Source organism: Pipistrellus hanaki (assembly GCF_964339955.1).
Source record: "Pipistrellus hanaki genome assembly, chromosome: 8".
NCBI lineage: Eukaryota > Metazoa > Chordata > Mammalia > Chiroptera > Vespertilionidae > Pipistrellus > Pipistrellus hanaki.
This window is the reverse complement of record NC_140510.1, coordinates 81673926-81690808: the sequence shown is the minus strand read 5'-3', so window position 1 is coordinate 81690808 and position 16883 is coordinate 81673926. Positions and strand designations below refer to the sequence as shown.

The 16883-nt window shown below is 40.2% G+C and overlaps 1 protein-coding gene across 1 annotated transcript in view; it reads right to left on the bottom strand.

Moving 5' to 3' along the window:
* The window catches only part of SPAG16 (sperm associated antigen 16), a 563299-nt gene that overhangs the window by 485958 nt on the left and 60458 nt on the right, over positions 1–16883 (bottom strand). Inside the window, exon 11 of the mRNA XM_084891337.1 lies at positions 2193–2320. Within this exon, the coding sequence (XP_084747463.1) occupies positions 2193–2320 (128 nt within the window). The remainder of the gene's footprint in view (positions 1–2192; positions 2321–16883) is intronic.

Sequence of the window (16883 nt, the reverse complement as noted above, 5' to 3'; positions counted from 1 at the left end):
ACGTGGCAGGTAACTTATTGCTTCGGTTGTAGTGGTGGTTATCAGAGCAACTGTATTTCCAAAGGCTAAAAAATGGATTAATCTAAAATCCAGTTTTTGTTGCTGACCAAGACTTATGTTTCTTTCTTTCTCTTCTCTACATTGTCCTTTAACAAGAGCTTTTTTCCTTCACTTAATGGTTGGCTTGGCCAACCTTTCCCATTCTGTCTGTAAAACACACGAGCTGTGCTCACTGCTCAGCGCTCTCAGCGGACAGCCAACTAGACCAGCACAGGCTCCTCCCGCCAGCCAAGGTCCAGGACCACAAGGAGTCCCAGGAGTCTGTTCCCAAATCTCCTGTAAGCCACACATGCTTGATATTGTGAGCAATGTAAAGTTAGTCAAGGCGGTGAAATACGATTGCAACAAGGAAAATTGCTGTTAGTAAAAATTAAAGTAACGCCATGGAAAGGCAGGAAGATCATCTGCTGAGTGACTAAAGTTCCTGCTTCGGATTAAAGAACCCACAAAATCTAAACTGTAGATCAGGCATCACTGGTATAATTTGTGCAAGAAATATGATGTGGAATTCCCACCAATATTTACTTATTAAAGAAAAGGCCATGGCCTTATATCAAAAGACTGGCATGGGAATGCAAATACACTGATAAGTCGAAATAGTATACAGAGTTGTGAATGCATCCATCTTTCTGGTTCCCTTTACTAACAGAACTCTTCAATTCACTAACCTACTGGTTCTGACCATGGCAGGTAAGGTCATGTCTGCCGTGCTCTGAAGTTCAGGTACCATGGACAATATCCTTGCTATATGGAAAAATCAAACAGCTAGTGGTTTGAAAGTAGAATACACATAGTCATCCAGAGCAGAGGAAACTTTGTAAATGAAAAAAAATACCACAGGTAAATGTGTGTAAGGTATTACAGTAGGTTTACATCCTATTCTGAGACACTAGTCCTCATTAAGCATAACAGAAGCAATTGATAATGTTTGCCATGTATTTTTGTACAAATCTCACATTTCTTGAAGATTGATGACATAAACTTGGAATTATATGAACAAATTCAAGAAAGTAATATTACTTACCTAAACCATAATCAAAATGATATATCCAAGATCATCTTCAAAAACTGATCACTGATATTTTAATGTGCCACAGAACTATATGATATAATGTATATTTATAGATTCTCCACAGAAAGTTTTTTTCCTCAAAACTCTAATCATAAGATTTTTTTTCTAAATTTAAAAATTTTATATGAATATAAATATGCATATTCATAAAATATTTTAATTATTGTTTTATTGAATTCAAAGAGGAAGGAAGAAGGCGAGAGAGAGATAGCAACATCAATGATGAGAGAGAATTATTGATCAGCTGCCTCCTGCACGCCCCCTACCAGTGATCGATCCTTAACCTGGGCATGAGCCCTTGACCTGATTCTAAACCAGAACCCTTAAGTCCACAGTCCAACGCTCTATTCACTGAGCCAAACCGGCTAGGCCCACAGGGGTCTTCAAACTATGGCCCGCGGGCCACATTCGGCCCGCAGAGGAGTCTGATCCGGCCCGCCAGGTTTTTTGGGCAGTGAGCGCAGCCGAGGTGTTACAGTAGGGATTAGTAGTTCATATAGTCCGGCCCTCCAGCTCTCTGAGGGGCCGTGATCTGGCCCCCACTTTAAAAAGTTTGAGGACCCCTGGGCTAGGGCGTAAAATAACATCATTTTAAATAAATGCCAAGTAATAAATATTGTCTTTAAATCAATGTGATTATGGCTCACAAAACTATAGTCTTTAAAAATAAATAAAACAAAAGGTTTGTTAATGATAAAAAAAATATAGAGAGACAAACTTTTAAGTAAAATTAACAAATCAATTACAAGTTGCTGAGATCCTATCTTTATAGTAAATCCCACAAACCTCTCTACGAACAACTTGTGCTTCAGGTCAAGCCAGAACAGCACCCTCTACAACAAATACCCATAGCAGAGCATTTAAGTTGGTACCACCACCAAACGCCTAATCCAGTTAGTCTTAAGATTTTTGCAACAGCAGATTCTTTCATTATTATGATACGTATTCTGGAAACAGGCTTTAGAGCAAACGGCTTCAACCATAACTGGCTGTAAGAGCACCACAATCTAAACAGGACAATAAAGTCTCAAAGGCATTAATAAAACATCAAGAATCCTACCAGCTCACTGGAAGATCATGAAGTCTAAAAATGGTACTCAGCAGGTAGTCGAATTTGGCTGGAGAATCACTCCCTCTAGGTAAACACTGGCTTATATATGGTTGCATGTCTGTGGGAAATTCTGAATCCTAGAGAAAAAATAAAGCAAGAGTTAGGTGTAAAATAGCCATATCACAGAACACATTAATACTGACTTATTTAATATTAAATGACAACATAAACATTACTAATATATTCCCTCAGGATTTACCTTCAAGTCCTTCATTTCCTCTTTTAGCTTTGAGAAATTATGCAAAAAATAAGATAAATTTTTAAAGACACATCTATTTGCATAAGTCTAAACTGAATGCTACATTGTAAAAATTGTTTTAAAACATCCCTGTATTGAATTCCAAGAAGCACAATATAGTGTTGTCTTATATTATCCAATCATCCTTTTTCAAGAAGCTTCCGTTACCAATAGGTATGTGAGAAAATCTGCAATTATTCTTATATTCTATTTATATTCTATAAGTTGTAAACTAAAAACAATTTCATTGAGTAACTAAATAATACCATTTGCTAATTGACAAATTATTATTTTCTTCTTTTAAATCTGAGGACATAGGGTCAACTTCAAGGCACTTACTGGAGGTAAAATTATTTTAAGTCTGTCACAATTATTTTAAGTCTCTCATTCATTAGAATCCATGTGTGGTATGTATTGGTCAACTCCCTCTCCATAAAGCAAACTCTAACTGGAGATCAAAGATAATTTCTCCTCAGTGCTAAGAAGGCATACTATAAATAAGCTCTTAATTAACACTTAATGATGGATAAGTTAATTGCGCATCTCTACAGGAAGAGAAAATAATCCTCTTATATTTAAGGCTTTAAAACTGCCTTTAGAGAGGAAGGCATATCATTCCTTTGTGCATTTATTTATTGAAAAAATATTTAAAAGTGGTACTTTATTGAACATTACTCTAGGCATTGGGGATCCACCAATGAGCCAAGCAGATAAAAACACTTGCCCTCATAGAGATTGCATTAGATCCTTCAATAGATGCTCAGAGCTAGAAAAGTTTATAAGTAAAGTGTTTTTCCTATTAACATATATTACACTAGAGGCCCACTGGAGGTGGGGTCCCTCAGCTCGACCTGCCCCTCTCTCATAGACCGGGACCCCTCAGGGGCGGGAGGCGACCTGGTGATCAGGAGAAGGTGATGCCCCTCACACCTCTGCTGCTGCCACTGCCAGCAGCACAAGCCTCGGGCAGCCCTGGGGAGGGGTGGGGAATGAGAGGGGGGCGGGGGGACTCTAGAGGCAGGCGTGCAGAGCAGCTGGGCCCAGGGCCCAGCCTTGTTGTGTTCCTGCCACCCTGAGGGGGTTGAGGGGGCTGAGCACTATCTAGTTTATTATCCTGTGGCTGTGGGCACCGCTACCTTTGAGGGTGTGGCAGTCAATTAGCATATCCCCTCCTTATTGGCTGTGGGCACCACCATCTTTGTGGGTGGGCAGTTAATTAGCATATTCACTCTTTATTGGGTGTGGGTGCTGCCATCTTTTGTGATAGTATGAGGGTAATTAGCATATTCCTTCTTTATTAGATAGAGTAGTCAAACAGAAATTTCATGCATTTCATAACACTACACAAAAGAAAATTAAAAGCAACCTTGTTCTTGGCACCCAGATGTAATTACTAATACACTTTGGTTTAATAATTTATCTGCCTCTTTTGTCAATTTTTACAGAATTGAGATCATGCTCTATGATCCACCCTCCAGTTTTCATTTTGCACTGTATCACTGCATTTTCACATTATTACTCTATTTGTATATTAGTATGAGAATAGTATAGACAAAATAATAAATAAAAATCACATCCTTAAGATAAGAATTCTATAGAAAAATTGTTGCTAGTTCATATATAAAACTGTATTCATTTATGTTTCTTAAATTAACTAATTAGGTTAAACTATTTTTGTATTTCTTGTCTTTTGTACTTCATTTTTCTGAATTGCATATGCCTTGTGCCCATTTTTCTATTGTTGTGATGATGCTTCATTTAATAATGTAGCTTGGGTTGTAAATGGAGGGAGGCTACATAATTATGTTGGAAAATATAGAAAGGAGGATCAGAATCCAGTCTTATATAATTTTTGACTCCATGGAAATATCCAGAAGCATAAACTTACTATATATAGCAATTTCTACAAGCACTATTAAACTAATCATTATATAAGACTGATACAATTATACATTTAATAAAGTCTAATCAACTAGTTTTAATAAAACCTAATCAACTACAACCTATTTAGTATCAGAGATAAAAATATAGAAAAATATAATGATAAGTCAACAATTTAAAAGATGATTTACAAGATCAGCAAAGGCCTACTCACAGTAATCCTATCTAAACACAGATGTACTTACAGAGGCAAAGCATAAGACCTCTTATATAATCTCCCAGCCTATATACTGAGATATTCCAGGAGACGGAGCCAAGGGAGCAGGCAGGATCAGTGAGATCAATATGTTACAAATAAAGAAGGAAATGCATAGTGAATAGAGGAAGAAAAATAAATGGTTAACAATTCTTTCAAACTGCATAATCATTACCATTTTTTTTTTTTGTATTGACAAGGTACAATTGGAGCACAAAGCTAAGCTCTCAATAATATGCTGTGATAGGTCAGTGTTTTACAACTCTGACCAATTAAGTAATACTTTGTGAGGGGGAGGCACTGACATTTATTTTTAGAAAAAGAGAGAAAATCTTAACAGTGGCCACCATTGGATCTAATAAATTATCTGACCAAAGGGAAGAGAATTAGTTAATTGCTTTTTATATTATACCTCCCCTTACCTCTTAATAGTTTACCAAACACATGCATTATTTTACTTAAGTTTTCAAATAAAGTAATGTATGTAAGGAAATTAGCCCTGCACATATTAAATGCTGTCCATTTGCACCTAGTGTTTTTAAACCATGGCTTACCTATACACATTACAGGTAAAAGCCTAGATTTAAATGACAATCTCTGGTAGGTGTCCCAGAGACTATTAGACCTCTGCTACATTCCTTAGTCTTCCTTGCCTTTAAACTGAGCTGTAAAGGGATTCAGTTCTAAAAGCAGGATGAGAGTAGAAATGATGTAAGCCACTTCCAGTCCCAACCTTAAACATCCCAACTCTGCTCACCCTTGCTATTCCTCCACCTCAGTGACTGTAAAGACCTGTGTCCTGACGGCCCAGCTACCAAGTGGCTGCCAACATCCCTGAGCCACTGCACAGAGGAGAGCCCTGAGCCACTGCACAGAGGAGAGCCCTGAGCCACTGCACGGAGGAAAGCCCTGAGCCACTGCACGGAGGAGAGCCCTGAGCCACTGCACGGAGGAGAGCCCTGAGCCACTGCACGGGGGAGAGCCCTGAGCCACTGCACGGAGGAGAGCCCTGAGCCACTGCACAGAGAGCCCTGAGCCACTGCACAGAGGAGAGCCCTGAGCCACTGCACAGAGAGCCCTGAGCCACTGCACAGAGGAGAGCCCTGAGCCGCTGCACGGGGGAGAGCCCTGAGCCACTGCACAGAGGAGAGCCCTGAGCCACTGCACAGAGAGCCCTGAGCCACTGCACAGAGGAGAGCCCTGAGCCACTGCACAGAGGAGAGCCCTGAGCCACTGCACAGAGAGCCCTGAGCCACTGCACGGGGGAGAGCCCTGAGCCGCTGCACGGAGGAGAGCCCTGAGCTACTGCACGGGGGAGAGCCCTGAGCCACTGCACAGAGAGCCCTGAGCCACTGCACAGAGGAGAGCCCTGAGCCACTGCACAGAGAGCCCTGAGCCACCACATGGAGGAGAGCCCTGAGCCACTGCACAGAGGAGAGCCCTGAGCCACTGCACGGGGGAGAGCCCTGAGCCACTGCACAGAGAGCCTTGAGCCACTGCACGGAGGAGAGCCCTGAGCCACTGCACGGAGGAGAGCCCTGAGCCACTGCACAGAGAGCCCTGAGCCACTGCACAGAGGAGAGCCCTGAGCCACTGCACAGAGGAGAGCCCTGAGCCACTGCACGGGGGAGAGCCCTGAGCCACTGCACGGGGGAGAGCCCTGAGCCACTGCACAGAGGAGAGCCCTGAGCCACTGCACAGAGAGCCCTGAGCCACCACATGGAGGAGAGCCTGAGCCACCACATGGAGGAGAGCCTGAGCCACTGCACAGAGGAGAGCCCTGAGCCACTGCACGGAGGAGAGCCCTGAGCCACTGCACAGAGGAGAGCCCTGAGCCACTGCACAGAGGAGAGCCCTGAGCCACTGCACGGGGGAGAGCCCTGAGCGACCACATGGAGGAGAGCCACTCAGAGGAGTCACACCACCTCCAGGTGAAGAAGGAACTTTTGCAAAAGCCCTTGGGATCTGGGGGGTTTATTCTTGCAGCGGCTATAATGCTGATTATACTGACCCATACGGTTGTAAATATAATGATTAATCGTTGGTCTTTTATATTAATTTTCAAAAGTACAGGGCTAAAAGATGCATGTTTGAAGATAGACACTAAATTAAATAACTACATTAAGACAAATTTTAATGTGGTTGTTCTTTTCTTAAGTCCCCTTGTGAAGAGGAAATTACCAAAAATAGAGGAGTTTTGTCCTGACTCCTGTGCCCTCATTATTTCACTCATCGCTCCGGTGGTCCATTGCCTGCTGATGAACTTCATGCCTCACTACCTGGGGATGACAGGCAGCTGACATTATCAGCAAGACTTGATTGAGCTAACTGATATTCACAGTCTAAGTATGAAAATGAGAGTGAGTCAGGGAAAGTCTTCCTTCCTTACTTAGTATTTGTTCCATTTCTTGACCTTTACACTTGTTTGCATTACTGTGACCTTTGTTGCTTTGAGAAGAATTGCACTTGAAAAATGCTGTTTTCACATGTATTTAAAAATTTTGATATAATATGCCTAAAGTAGTTATTCTCTCAAGTTTCTACTTTTATATGATTATATCAAGCAAAGTAGTTTTAATGCATTCTAAAGCTATCACTGAGTCATTCTTTGACCGATATCAAAGTTGGCTTAAGCATAAAGACTAACAAAATAAAATGTATACTCAATACACTATCACTTGGAAATCCTCTAGTTCATTATATATTCAAAGTGTATTTCTAGACTAACTTGTTTACTTGTTCCATTAATCAATAGAGCAGACATAAAAAAAAATGTGCTTGACTTAAAAACAGGGACTGAAGTTCTCTTAGTAGATTGTTAACATAAGTCTTTGTCTCTTGTGCAAATCCATGTTGCTGGCTTCCTTAGAGGTGTAAGTCTACATTTTTTTAAAATATATTTGTGTTGATTTCAGAGAGGAAGAGAGAGGGAGAGAGAGACAAGAGTTGAGAAAGAATGAATAATGAATCGGCTGTCTTCTGCATCCCCTACACTGGGGATCTAGCCCACAACCATGGCATCCTGACCAGGAATTGAACCATAACCTCCTGGTTCATAGATCAACACTCAACCACTGAGCCACACCAACCAGGCTAAGTCTACATTTTTGATGACTGAAGTCTCCAGAAGTCTCAATATAAATTCTTCAGTAAGAGTTGTAAAAACTAGTACATCTATTTGAGAAGAAAAGGTAGACTATTGCATCTTATCTTACTCTCAAATTAATTACATATGGGTTAGAGTTCCATTTTTTTTTTTTTAAAAAGAATATCATAAAAGAACTAGAAAGCAAATATAAGTCAATATTTATATGACCTTGAAATATCGAAGCCATTTCTAAGCAAAATATTAAATATTTTTTAAGCTTACAAAATGGAATAAAAGCAAAAACTGCCCAGAAAATGTTCATGTTAAAGTAATAATATAATTTGCATATAAAGATATTTTTAAAATAAATCATAAAAATTAATTCTATAGGAGAAAAGACATTGAGATTATGGATCTACAAGTAACTCATAAAAGAGTCAGTAAACACATAAAAAAAATACATGACTAATAATTAAAGAATATAAATTAAAATAACAAGACATGTTATTCTTTTGAAAATTGATAACTATATTTTTAAATGATGAAATTGTTGAGAGGCACTGATACAGGTACTCTCACACACTGCAACCAGTAATATAAAATGATCTAAAATTATGATAAATAAATTTGGGTATATGTACCAAACATATTTAAAAATGACTAAATACCTTCTACCAGTAAGTTTATTTCTAAAAATGTTTTCTAAAAAATATTCAGATTAATTTTCCTGGAGGCTTATATATCTATGAACCATTATTCATTATTTATTAGTAGAGGCCCAATGCACAAAATTCGTGCATCTGGGAGTGGGGGGTCCCCTCAACCCTCCTGCAATCTGGGACACTGGCTCCTTACTGCTTACCTGCCTGCCTGTCTCATTGCCCCTAACCACTTGCCTGCCTACCTGATTGCCCCTAACTACCTCTATCCAGTCTAATTAGCTTATTACACTTTTATTATTATAGATAGTAAAGTACTTCAAACACCTAAATTCCAATAAAAATGATTAATTGAATTATAGAACAACATGCATCCAGGGGATGAGACACTATTTAGTTATGACTTATATTCACAAAAAAATACATAGTAAAGTATCCATATAACATAATGTATATATGGTCTATCTATACTATATCTATATCTACACCTATACCTATATTTATTATACCTAATAAAAGAGTAATATGCAAATTGACCATCACTCCAAGACACAAGATGGCTGCCCCCATCTATACACAAGATGGCCACCACAAGATGGCCTGCAGTGGAGGGCAGTTGTGGGCATTTAGAGGTGACTAGGCTTAAAGGGGAGTGCAGCTGAGGGGGACCAGGCCTGCAGGGGAGAGAATTTGGGGGGGAGAAACCAGGCCTGCAGGGGAGGGCAGTTGAGGGGGACCAAGCCTACAGTAGAGGGCATACTGCAGGGGAGGATAGTTAGTGGGGGGTGGAGGGGTCCAAGGCCTGCAGTGGAGGGCAGTTGTGGGTGACTGGGGTGGCAGAAGAGGGCATATGAGGGAGACCAGGTCTGTAGGGGAGGGCAGTTGTAGGTGATCAGGCCAGCAGGGAGGGCAAGTAAGGGTGACCGGATCAGCAAAGGAGGACAGTTGGGAGAGACCAGGCCATCAGGGGTGGGCAGTTGCAGGGGACCAGGCCAGCAGAGGGCAAGTTAGTGCAGGGCCAGACCTGCAGGGGAAGGCAGTTAGGGGTGACCAGGCCAGCAGGAAAGGGCAGTTAGAGGTGACCGGGCTAGCAAGGGAGGTCGGTTGTGGGCAACCAGGTCTGCAGGGGAGGACAGTTAAGGATAATCAGGCCAGCCAGGGAGCAGTTAGGTGTTGATCAGGCTGGCAAGGGAGTGGTTAGGGGGTGATCAGGCTGGCAGGCAGAAGCAGTTACGGGCAAGCAGGCAGAGGCAGGCGAGCGATTGGAAGCCAGCAGTCCTGGATTGTGAGAGGGATGTCTGACCGCCCATTTAGGCCCGATCCTGGTGTGATCATGCCTAAACGGGAGTTGGAAATCCCTCAAGGGGTCCCAGATTAGAGAGGGTGCAGGCTGGGCTGAGGGACACCCCTCCCCCCCATGCACAAATTTCATGCACCGGATCTCTAGTATCTATATATATCCATATATATCCTCAGCCCAGCCTGCACCCTCTCCAATCTGGGACCCCTTGAGGGATTTCCAACCTCCCGTTTAGGCATGATCACACCAGGATCGGGCCTAAATGGGGGGCCAGACATCGCTCTCAGAATCCAGGAAGAAAGTGTCATAATACTAATAGTAATTAATGCTGTATGCTTTTTAGATTATTTTGTATTCATTTCTGCATTTTCAAGCACAGCTGGTTGCATAGCCTTCAGTTTCCCTGGAAGTCATCCTCTGGTGGCTCCCATAATGCCCAGGGGCCTAAATGCTAATCAAAATCCAAGCAGGGTTCCAGGAGGTCATGGGGTCACTCTCAGACAGTATCCAGTTATTGCTTATGCATAGCTATTAACATATAGCTGCTTATTTTCCCAATGGTTTTAAAACAGGTCAGTTCACTATCAGGAGAAAATGGTTATAACATCTTTTAAAATTCTATTTGACACAAAAATGTAAGCAATTAATTGAAACATAACAAAAGACAATGAATTGGACATTTGCCAGTAAAAAACAATCTAAGTTCATAAAATAAGGCAATTCTCCACTAGCAGCTTATTTGAAAATGAATGTTTTCTAAGCCTTTATTAAGTATACTCAGCAGAACATAAACTAAAATTAATAGGTATAGAAATTTCAATGATATTTGGATTATAGCTCTCTCATAGTGATTTTTCACTTAAAATAAATAACTGTGTGAATTCTTATGAAGTAGAGGCCAAGAATAAGCCTTATAAAGACATATCTGACCAGCTAGAAATTGCTTACTTGATGACTTGTCTTGCTGCACTCCTTGACTAATATATTCTCTAGTTGGCGGGCTTCCAAAATTAAGAATAAGCATGCATTTTTGTAATTGAAATTGCAACACTTAGCTCAGCTATCTTATCTTGAGTTTAATACTGTTAAATTAATCAGCGTAATTTAATAAAAATTAAGTCATCCAATTTTATATTTAGATAGTTGATTATGAAATATTGCAAATATCTAAAAAGTATCAATTATATATTAGATGTAAAATAGTGCTATGTAAATCATAACTTTTGTTAACACTATTATAATCACATAAAAGTGTTGCAACCTCAAACATATTCAGGGAGAGGGTGAATGAAATGAAGAGACAGGTAGCAGAAAGCACGTGAAGGGTCAAAAAACTGCACCATAACGATGAAACCAAAGCCCACTTCGGTCAGTGTCAGCTACTGGAGCAGCGCCACACAATGCTTTATGCAAGAGTCAATAATGGAGCAGCTTTTGTATCCAGAGGCCTTGTTTTCAACCGATTTACTAAATCAGCAATTTCAACTTTTATATATTTTGAGTTATGGCTTTATTCAGGAAGTGTCAAGGATTTTCTGATTAGTTTTGTGGTTAGAAAGTATGAATAATTATTAGTGGTTTTTTTTTGCTTTTTTTTTGTTAATCCTCACCCAAGGATATTTTGCTCTTGATTTTTAGAGAGAGTGCAAGGGATGGGGAGAGACAGAGAAAGAAAAACATTGATGTGAAAGACACATCAATTGGTTGTGTCCCACATGTACCCCTGACAGAGGCCAGGGATTGAGCCTGCAACTGAGGTGCATGCCCTTGGCTGGGAATCAAACCCATGAGCCTTCAGTCTGTGGGCCTACACTCTAACCACTGAGTAAAATGGGCAGGGGCCAAAGTATGGATAATCATTGATATCTCTCCTCACTGGTTTTATCTGCTTCCATTCCTCAATGACAATGCAAAACTGTGTTGTAGCAAGAATAACATTTGCATCAGTGTCTAAGGGGACATATCTAATACTTCTGCCCTGGCATCTGTCAGCTTTATGTGTCCAAAGAGAAATGCAAGCCTATGCCTACAGCGGTGCCATCTTAGCTAACAAGTTTCACTGTCCATGGCATTCATGAGCGTGATCTCCCCATGGCTTGGTGACTTAAAATGCCATGTACTCCACAGTAAAATAACTAACTTCTTCTGTGAGCTACTCAAGTTACATGCTATTAACATCTTCTGTAATATTTCTCTTCTTTTTGCTAATACATGCATCAATGATCTTCCATACTTTTGAGTTTTAAAGCAGAATGCAATTGTGACTATTTAGAGCAGGGACAGACATTCAAAAGTGAGGTATCAGGAAGATAATTGAAACAAGTTAGTTAGGTGGGCATTGAAATATATAACTTTAATATATTTAATATATACGTAGATAAAATGTATACTTCATAGATACATAGAAATAAGCTTATCTCCTTTTTTTTAGTAAACATGTAACTTTTTTGCTCCTTCTTGATATCATATTCTCCCTTTTGGTAAAGACGTGAACATAATAGATGATGAACTTTTCTCTTAACTATACCATAAGAAAAATAAAAGCAGAAATATGAAGATTAATTCCAATGCATATGCCTCAGTATTGTGAAGGCAACTAGGGTGGTGATAACTGCAGAGGCTGAGGAATCCATCTGCATCTTGCTTAAATTGCAGTTGACACTAAATTCTAATCAATGGAAAGAATATAGGGTGAATGTAAAAAAAGCGTGTGTGTGTGTGTGTGTGTGTGTGTCCCTCAGAGCAGCCTGCACCCTCTCCAATGTGGGATACTTCTCACAACCCAGGACTGCTGGCTCCTGACCAATCGCCTGCCTGCCTGGTTGCCCCTAAATAGTTCTGCCTGCCAACCTGATCACCCTCTAACTATTCTCCTGCCAGCCTGATTGATGCCTAACTGCTCCCATGCCAGCCCGAATGCCCCTAACCATCCTCCCCTGCAGGCTTCGTCCCCCCAACTGCCCTCCCCTAGTCCTGGTTTCCCCCAATTGCCTTCCCCTGTGAGCTGGGTCACTCCTAACTGCCCTCCCTTGCCAGCCTGGTTGCCCTTAACTACCCTTCCCTGCAGGCCTGGTCACCCCAAACTTCCCTCCCCTGCAGGCCTGGTTGTCCCCAACTACCTTTCCCTGCAGACCTGGTCCCTGCCACTGCCCTCCCCTGTAGACCTTGTCTCCCCAACTACTCTCCCCTGCTGGCCTGGTTCCCCCCAACTGCTCTTCCTTGCAGGCCTGGTCACCCCTAAATGCTCTCTACTGCAGGACTGGTTGCCCCCAATTGCCCTTCCCTGCAGACCTGGTCCCATCCCAACTGCCGTCCCTTGCAGGCCTGGATCCCCCCAACTGCCCTCCCCTGCTGGCTGGATTGCTCACAACTGCCCTCCCCTGCTGGCTACCTCGTGGTGGCCATCTTGAGTCCTCAAGGGGGTGGCTATCTTTGACCACATGGGAATGGTCATCTTGTATGTTGGAGTGATGGTCAATTTGCATGTTGCCTCTTTATTATATAGGATGTGTCATTCTTCTATGTAATACCATCAAATGACTCCCGACTATCCACAGAGTTAAGTTCAAACTCCTATGATATAAGGCCATCCATGGAATGGCCCCAGGCTTTCTCTCTGACTTTATCTTCCACTGCTTCCTAATGTAAACCATGTCACATTATGTCTTTTGTTGAGCCACCATTATTAATGTATATGTATTACAGAATATCAGAATTGTCCATGCATAGTCCTCACACTCCAGTATGAGCTAGTAGAAGACAAGTAAAGCATATTACCGTATTTCCCGGTGTATAAGATGACCCCCTAATTTTACAGTTAAAACATAGGTTTAGGCCTGTATTCGCTGTATAAGACTCCCCCCCCCCCCCAAAGAAAAGACTTACTTTGCCGTCAAGATCTGCAGGTAATTTTTGTGCAATTTTGGTCTTTTGCCCTCGATTTTCAGTTGACTTTTTTTCATTTTAAAAGTCGTCTTATACGCCGGAAAATACGGTACTCACTTTTGTCTCTCTAGCATAGCATCTTATACATAATAGACACTCTATAAATGCCTCGTTAGTAAACAAATGGGTTTCCCAAATGTCGCTGTGTTGTCCATATCTTATTCATGGAACAGAGTCAATATATTCATCTGAGGCAGAAATGGTATAAAAATAACTATAATTTATACTGTTGTGCCTGGACTTACCTAGCAATTTCATTTCCCTAATTCAACCATGAGGAGGTAAATCCTACATAAGACTGGCAGGAAGTGCTGCTCAATTTTGCACTATGGAATGATAATGAGTGTTAAAGATTTAGTAACTCTAAAAATGCATCTACTGATTTACAATGACTAATAGTAACATTATGCAAATATGATTTCTTAACTCATTATACATGTATATTTTAGTAAAGCCTTTTAAAGATTGATTCAAATTCTATCTTTTAACTTTTAGTTACATACATATATGCCAAACTTACTATGTGTTCATAACAAAACCAAAGATTATGCAACAATAATTCGAGATAGTCTCTGCTTCAGTGATTTCAAACATTGGTCTTCTGCTCAAAATGAACTTAATCACATCACAAAGTTTGCTTAATCGCAGTTTGAGTGTCCCTACAACATCAGTGGGCACATACGGGGAGGAAAGCATATTTATCGACAGCCAGATAATTTTCAGTTGAGTAAGACAACTTGGAAAGAGCAGGGTTCCTGATATGGATGGATCATGACACAATAATTCTAGCAATATAGATCAATTAATCTCAAGCTTTGGGGAATCATAGTCTTGTGGATAGAAAATGGCATTTGAAAAAGAAAGAAGCAAATAACGTGCATTAATCTAAAAAAAAATGTGGACTTTGGGAAAATCCAAGCCTGATAATGCAGGTATTTTTAGAGGCACACCAGAGTATGTGAATGCAAGTGAAAACAAACAGCAGAGGGCATGAGGAGGTAAGGCTGGAAAGGTGAGTGGCAGAAGACCACAGAGGAGAAGGAAGACCAGACAAAACAATTGGGCTTTTAAAACAAAGGAGGCACTGAAGTTTCTGGGCAAAAAATGTGATTTAGAATATACATTTCAACAAAAACATACTATCTTAAATTATTCAATGATGGTGCATCCTACAGATACATAAGAATTTAAGCTTACACATATTTCTCCTCAAAGCAGGAGACTTCAGTACGGATGAATGAGATTATGTGAAACAGCCCTCCAGCTGAAAACAACTGGAAAATATGGTCAAATATATCTTTTTAAATTGTGTTTGAAAGCATCAAAGAAATTAACAATATGGTGGATAATAATAGAGTCAAGGTCCAAGAGCAGAGGGCCACACAGGGAAGTAAGCCTGACTTGGAGTTCATTGTCTTCTGAAGCTTAGGCAGCTGTCAGACAATTCTGGAAGGGGAAGCTACAAAACTGAAATAAGAAGGACTGGAGTTAGAGCTCAGGGCCCAGCCAAAGGGTGAGTTCTGGTACACATGCCAGGCTCGGACTGAGAATCTGGGAAATATGAGTGAAATATAAAGACTTTACTTTCCAAAGCTAAAGTTAGAATCATTTAAATCATGAATGGGAATAAAGTGATATACAGTTGATTGTTGATAGAACTGAAAGTACAGCTGCCTGCAGAATGTCAGCATAAACCCCCTTTGGAAGAAGATATTACCACTCTTGGACCTCAAATTAGACTTCTAATTTTTAAAAGAAACATTAGTACTCAAAAACAAAGATAAAACTAATAAACACAAACAAGCATATGAAATTCAAGGCATCACCAAAACCCAAGCGAAATGATGAACATTAGAAACTTACCCAGAGAGAATGGAGATGATGGGAAAAAATCAGTCACAGATGTTAATTTGTGGACTGGAAGACTGATCCAAAATAAACAACCTGGCTGACATGGGAAGAGTGTATATATATATATATATATATATATATATATATATATATATATAGTCCCTAATATGGACTTATTATGCAACAATAATTAGGCTTGTTCTAGAATGCAGACCAATTAATCTCAAGTTCTAGGGAATCACAGTCCTGTGTGTGTGTGTGTGTGTGTGTGTGTGTGTGATATAAGGTAATAAAAGGGGGAAATACCTACAAAAATCATAAATTGGAGTCCTCAGTAGGAATAGAGAAAAAGTCTCCTATTTGAGGAGACATTAATCACAAGTAGTACTAATAAATGTAGAAATATAAAGAAATATAAGGATACTATTCTAAGGAGAAAAGAAACAAGGGTCTAGGTTCCCTAAGGTACAGAATCACAAAGAACCTGGGACGTTTTCCCTGAGGAATAATGCTGTGCTTATTATGTCCAAAGGAAACAGTAAGTAAATGCAGTCATAAAAGCTGTTTATTCAAAAAGATAACTTTAAAAAATGGAAACTCTAGCATTTTATATGGTATACCTCTTTTCTTTCTTCTTTCCATCTTTTTTCCCTACTAATTAGACTACTGGTTTATTAATTACTAAGGGTATTAAAGGATATGAATGAACTGCCAGATGAAGCAATATATAGGGCAAGGTCTCAAACACAGGACCTTTGGTTCCCATGGAGTTAGAGGCCTGGTACATGGATTCATTCCAGTTCCTTGAAAGTTTCTGTGGTGTATCTTTTAATTTATTTTTCAATTAAGTTGGTATACAATGTTATACTGGTTCCAGGTATACAACAGAGTGATTAGACTTTTATATACCTTATAAAGTTTTCTGTCTGATAAGTCTAGTACCCATCTGACTTCTGTGTATTTTTATATTATATTAATGATAACAGAAAAAAGTCATTAATTGGAAAATAACTTCTGTTAGTCTAATGGATAGAATACCCCATCTTTGAAAGGCAGCTGATTTCAAGTTAGGTTAGGGCAAAGGCCCAATCACTGGAGGTATAATGATGCCTCAGAGAACCTGAAAGAAGGCCTCTGAAAGCCAATGGGAATTTGGTAGAAGATTTAGTGAGCAACATCAGAGGCCAGAATTTATTAGCACGTATCTGAAAAACAAACATAATTGAGTCCAAGAGCCAAAGGATTAAGGTAGATTGAAAGGGGAAGAGAGACAAGAAGACACAAAGAGGAACAAAAGGAGTTGGAAACAAAAACAAAAACAAAACAGCAAAACATGATAGCATTCCTTGAACCTCTCAGATCCTGACATCCCTAAATTCAGACTGGCACATGGGCTTCCTAATTCATCAACCAATGATTTCC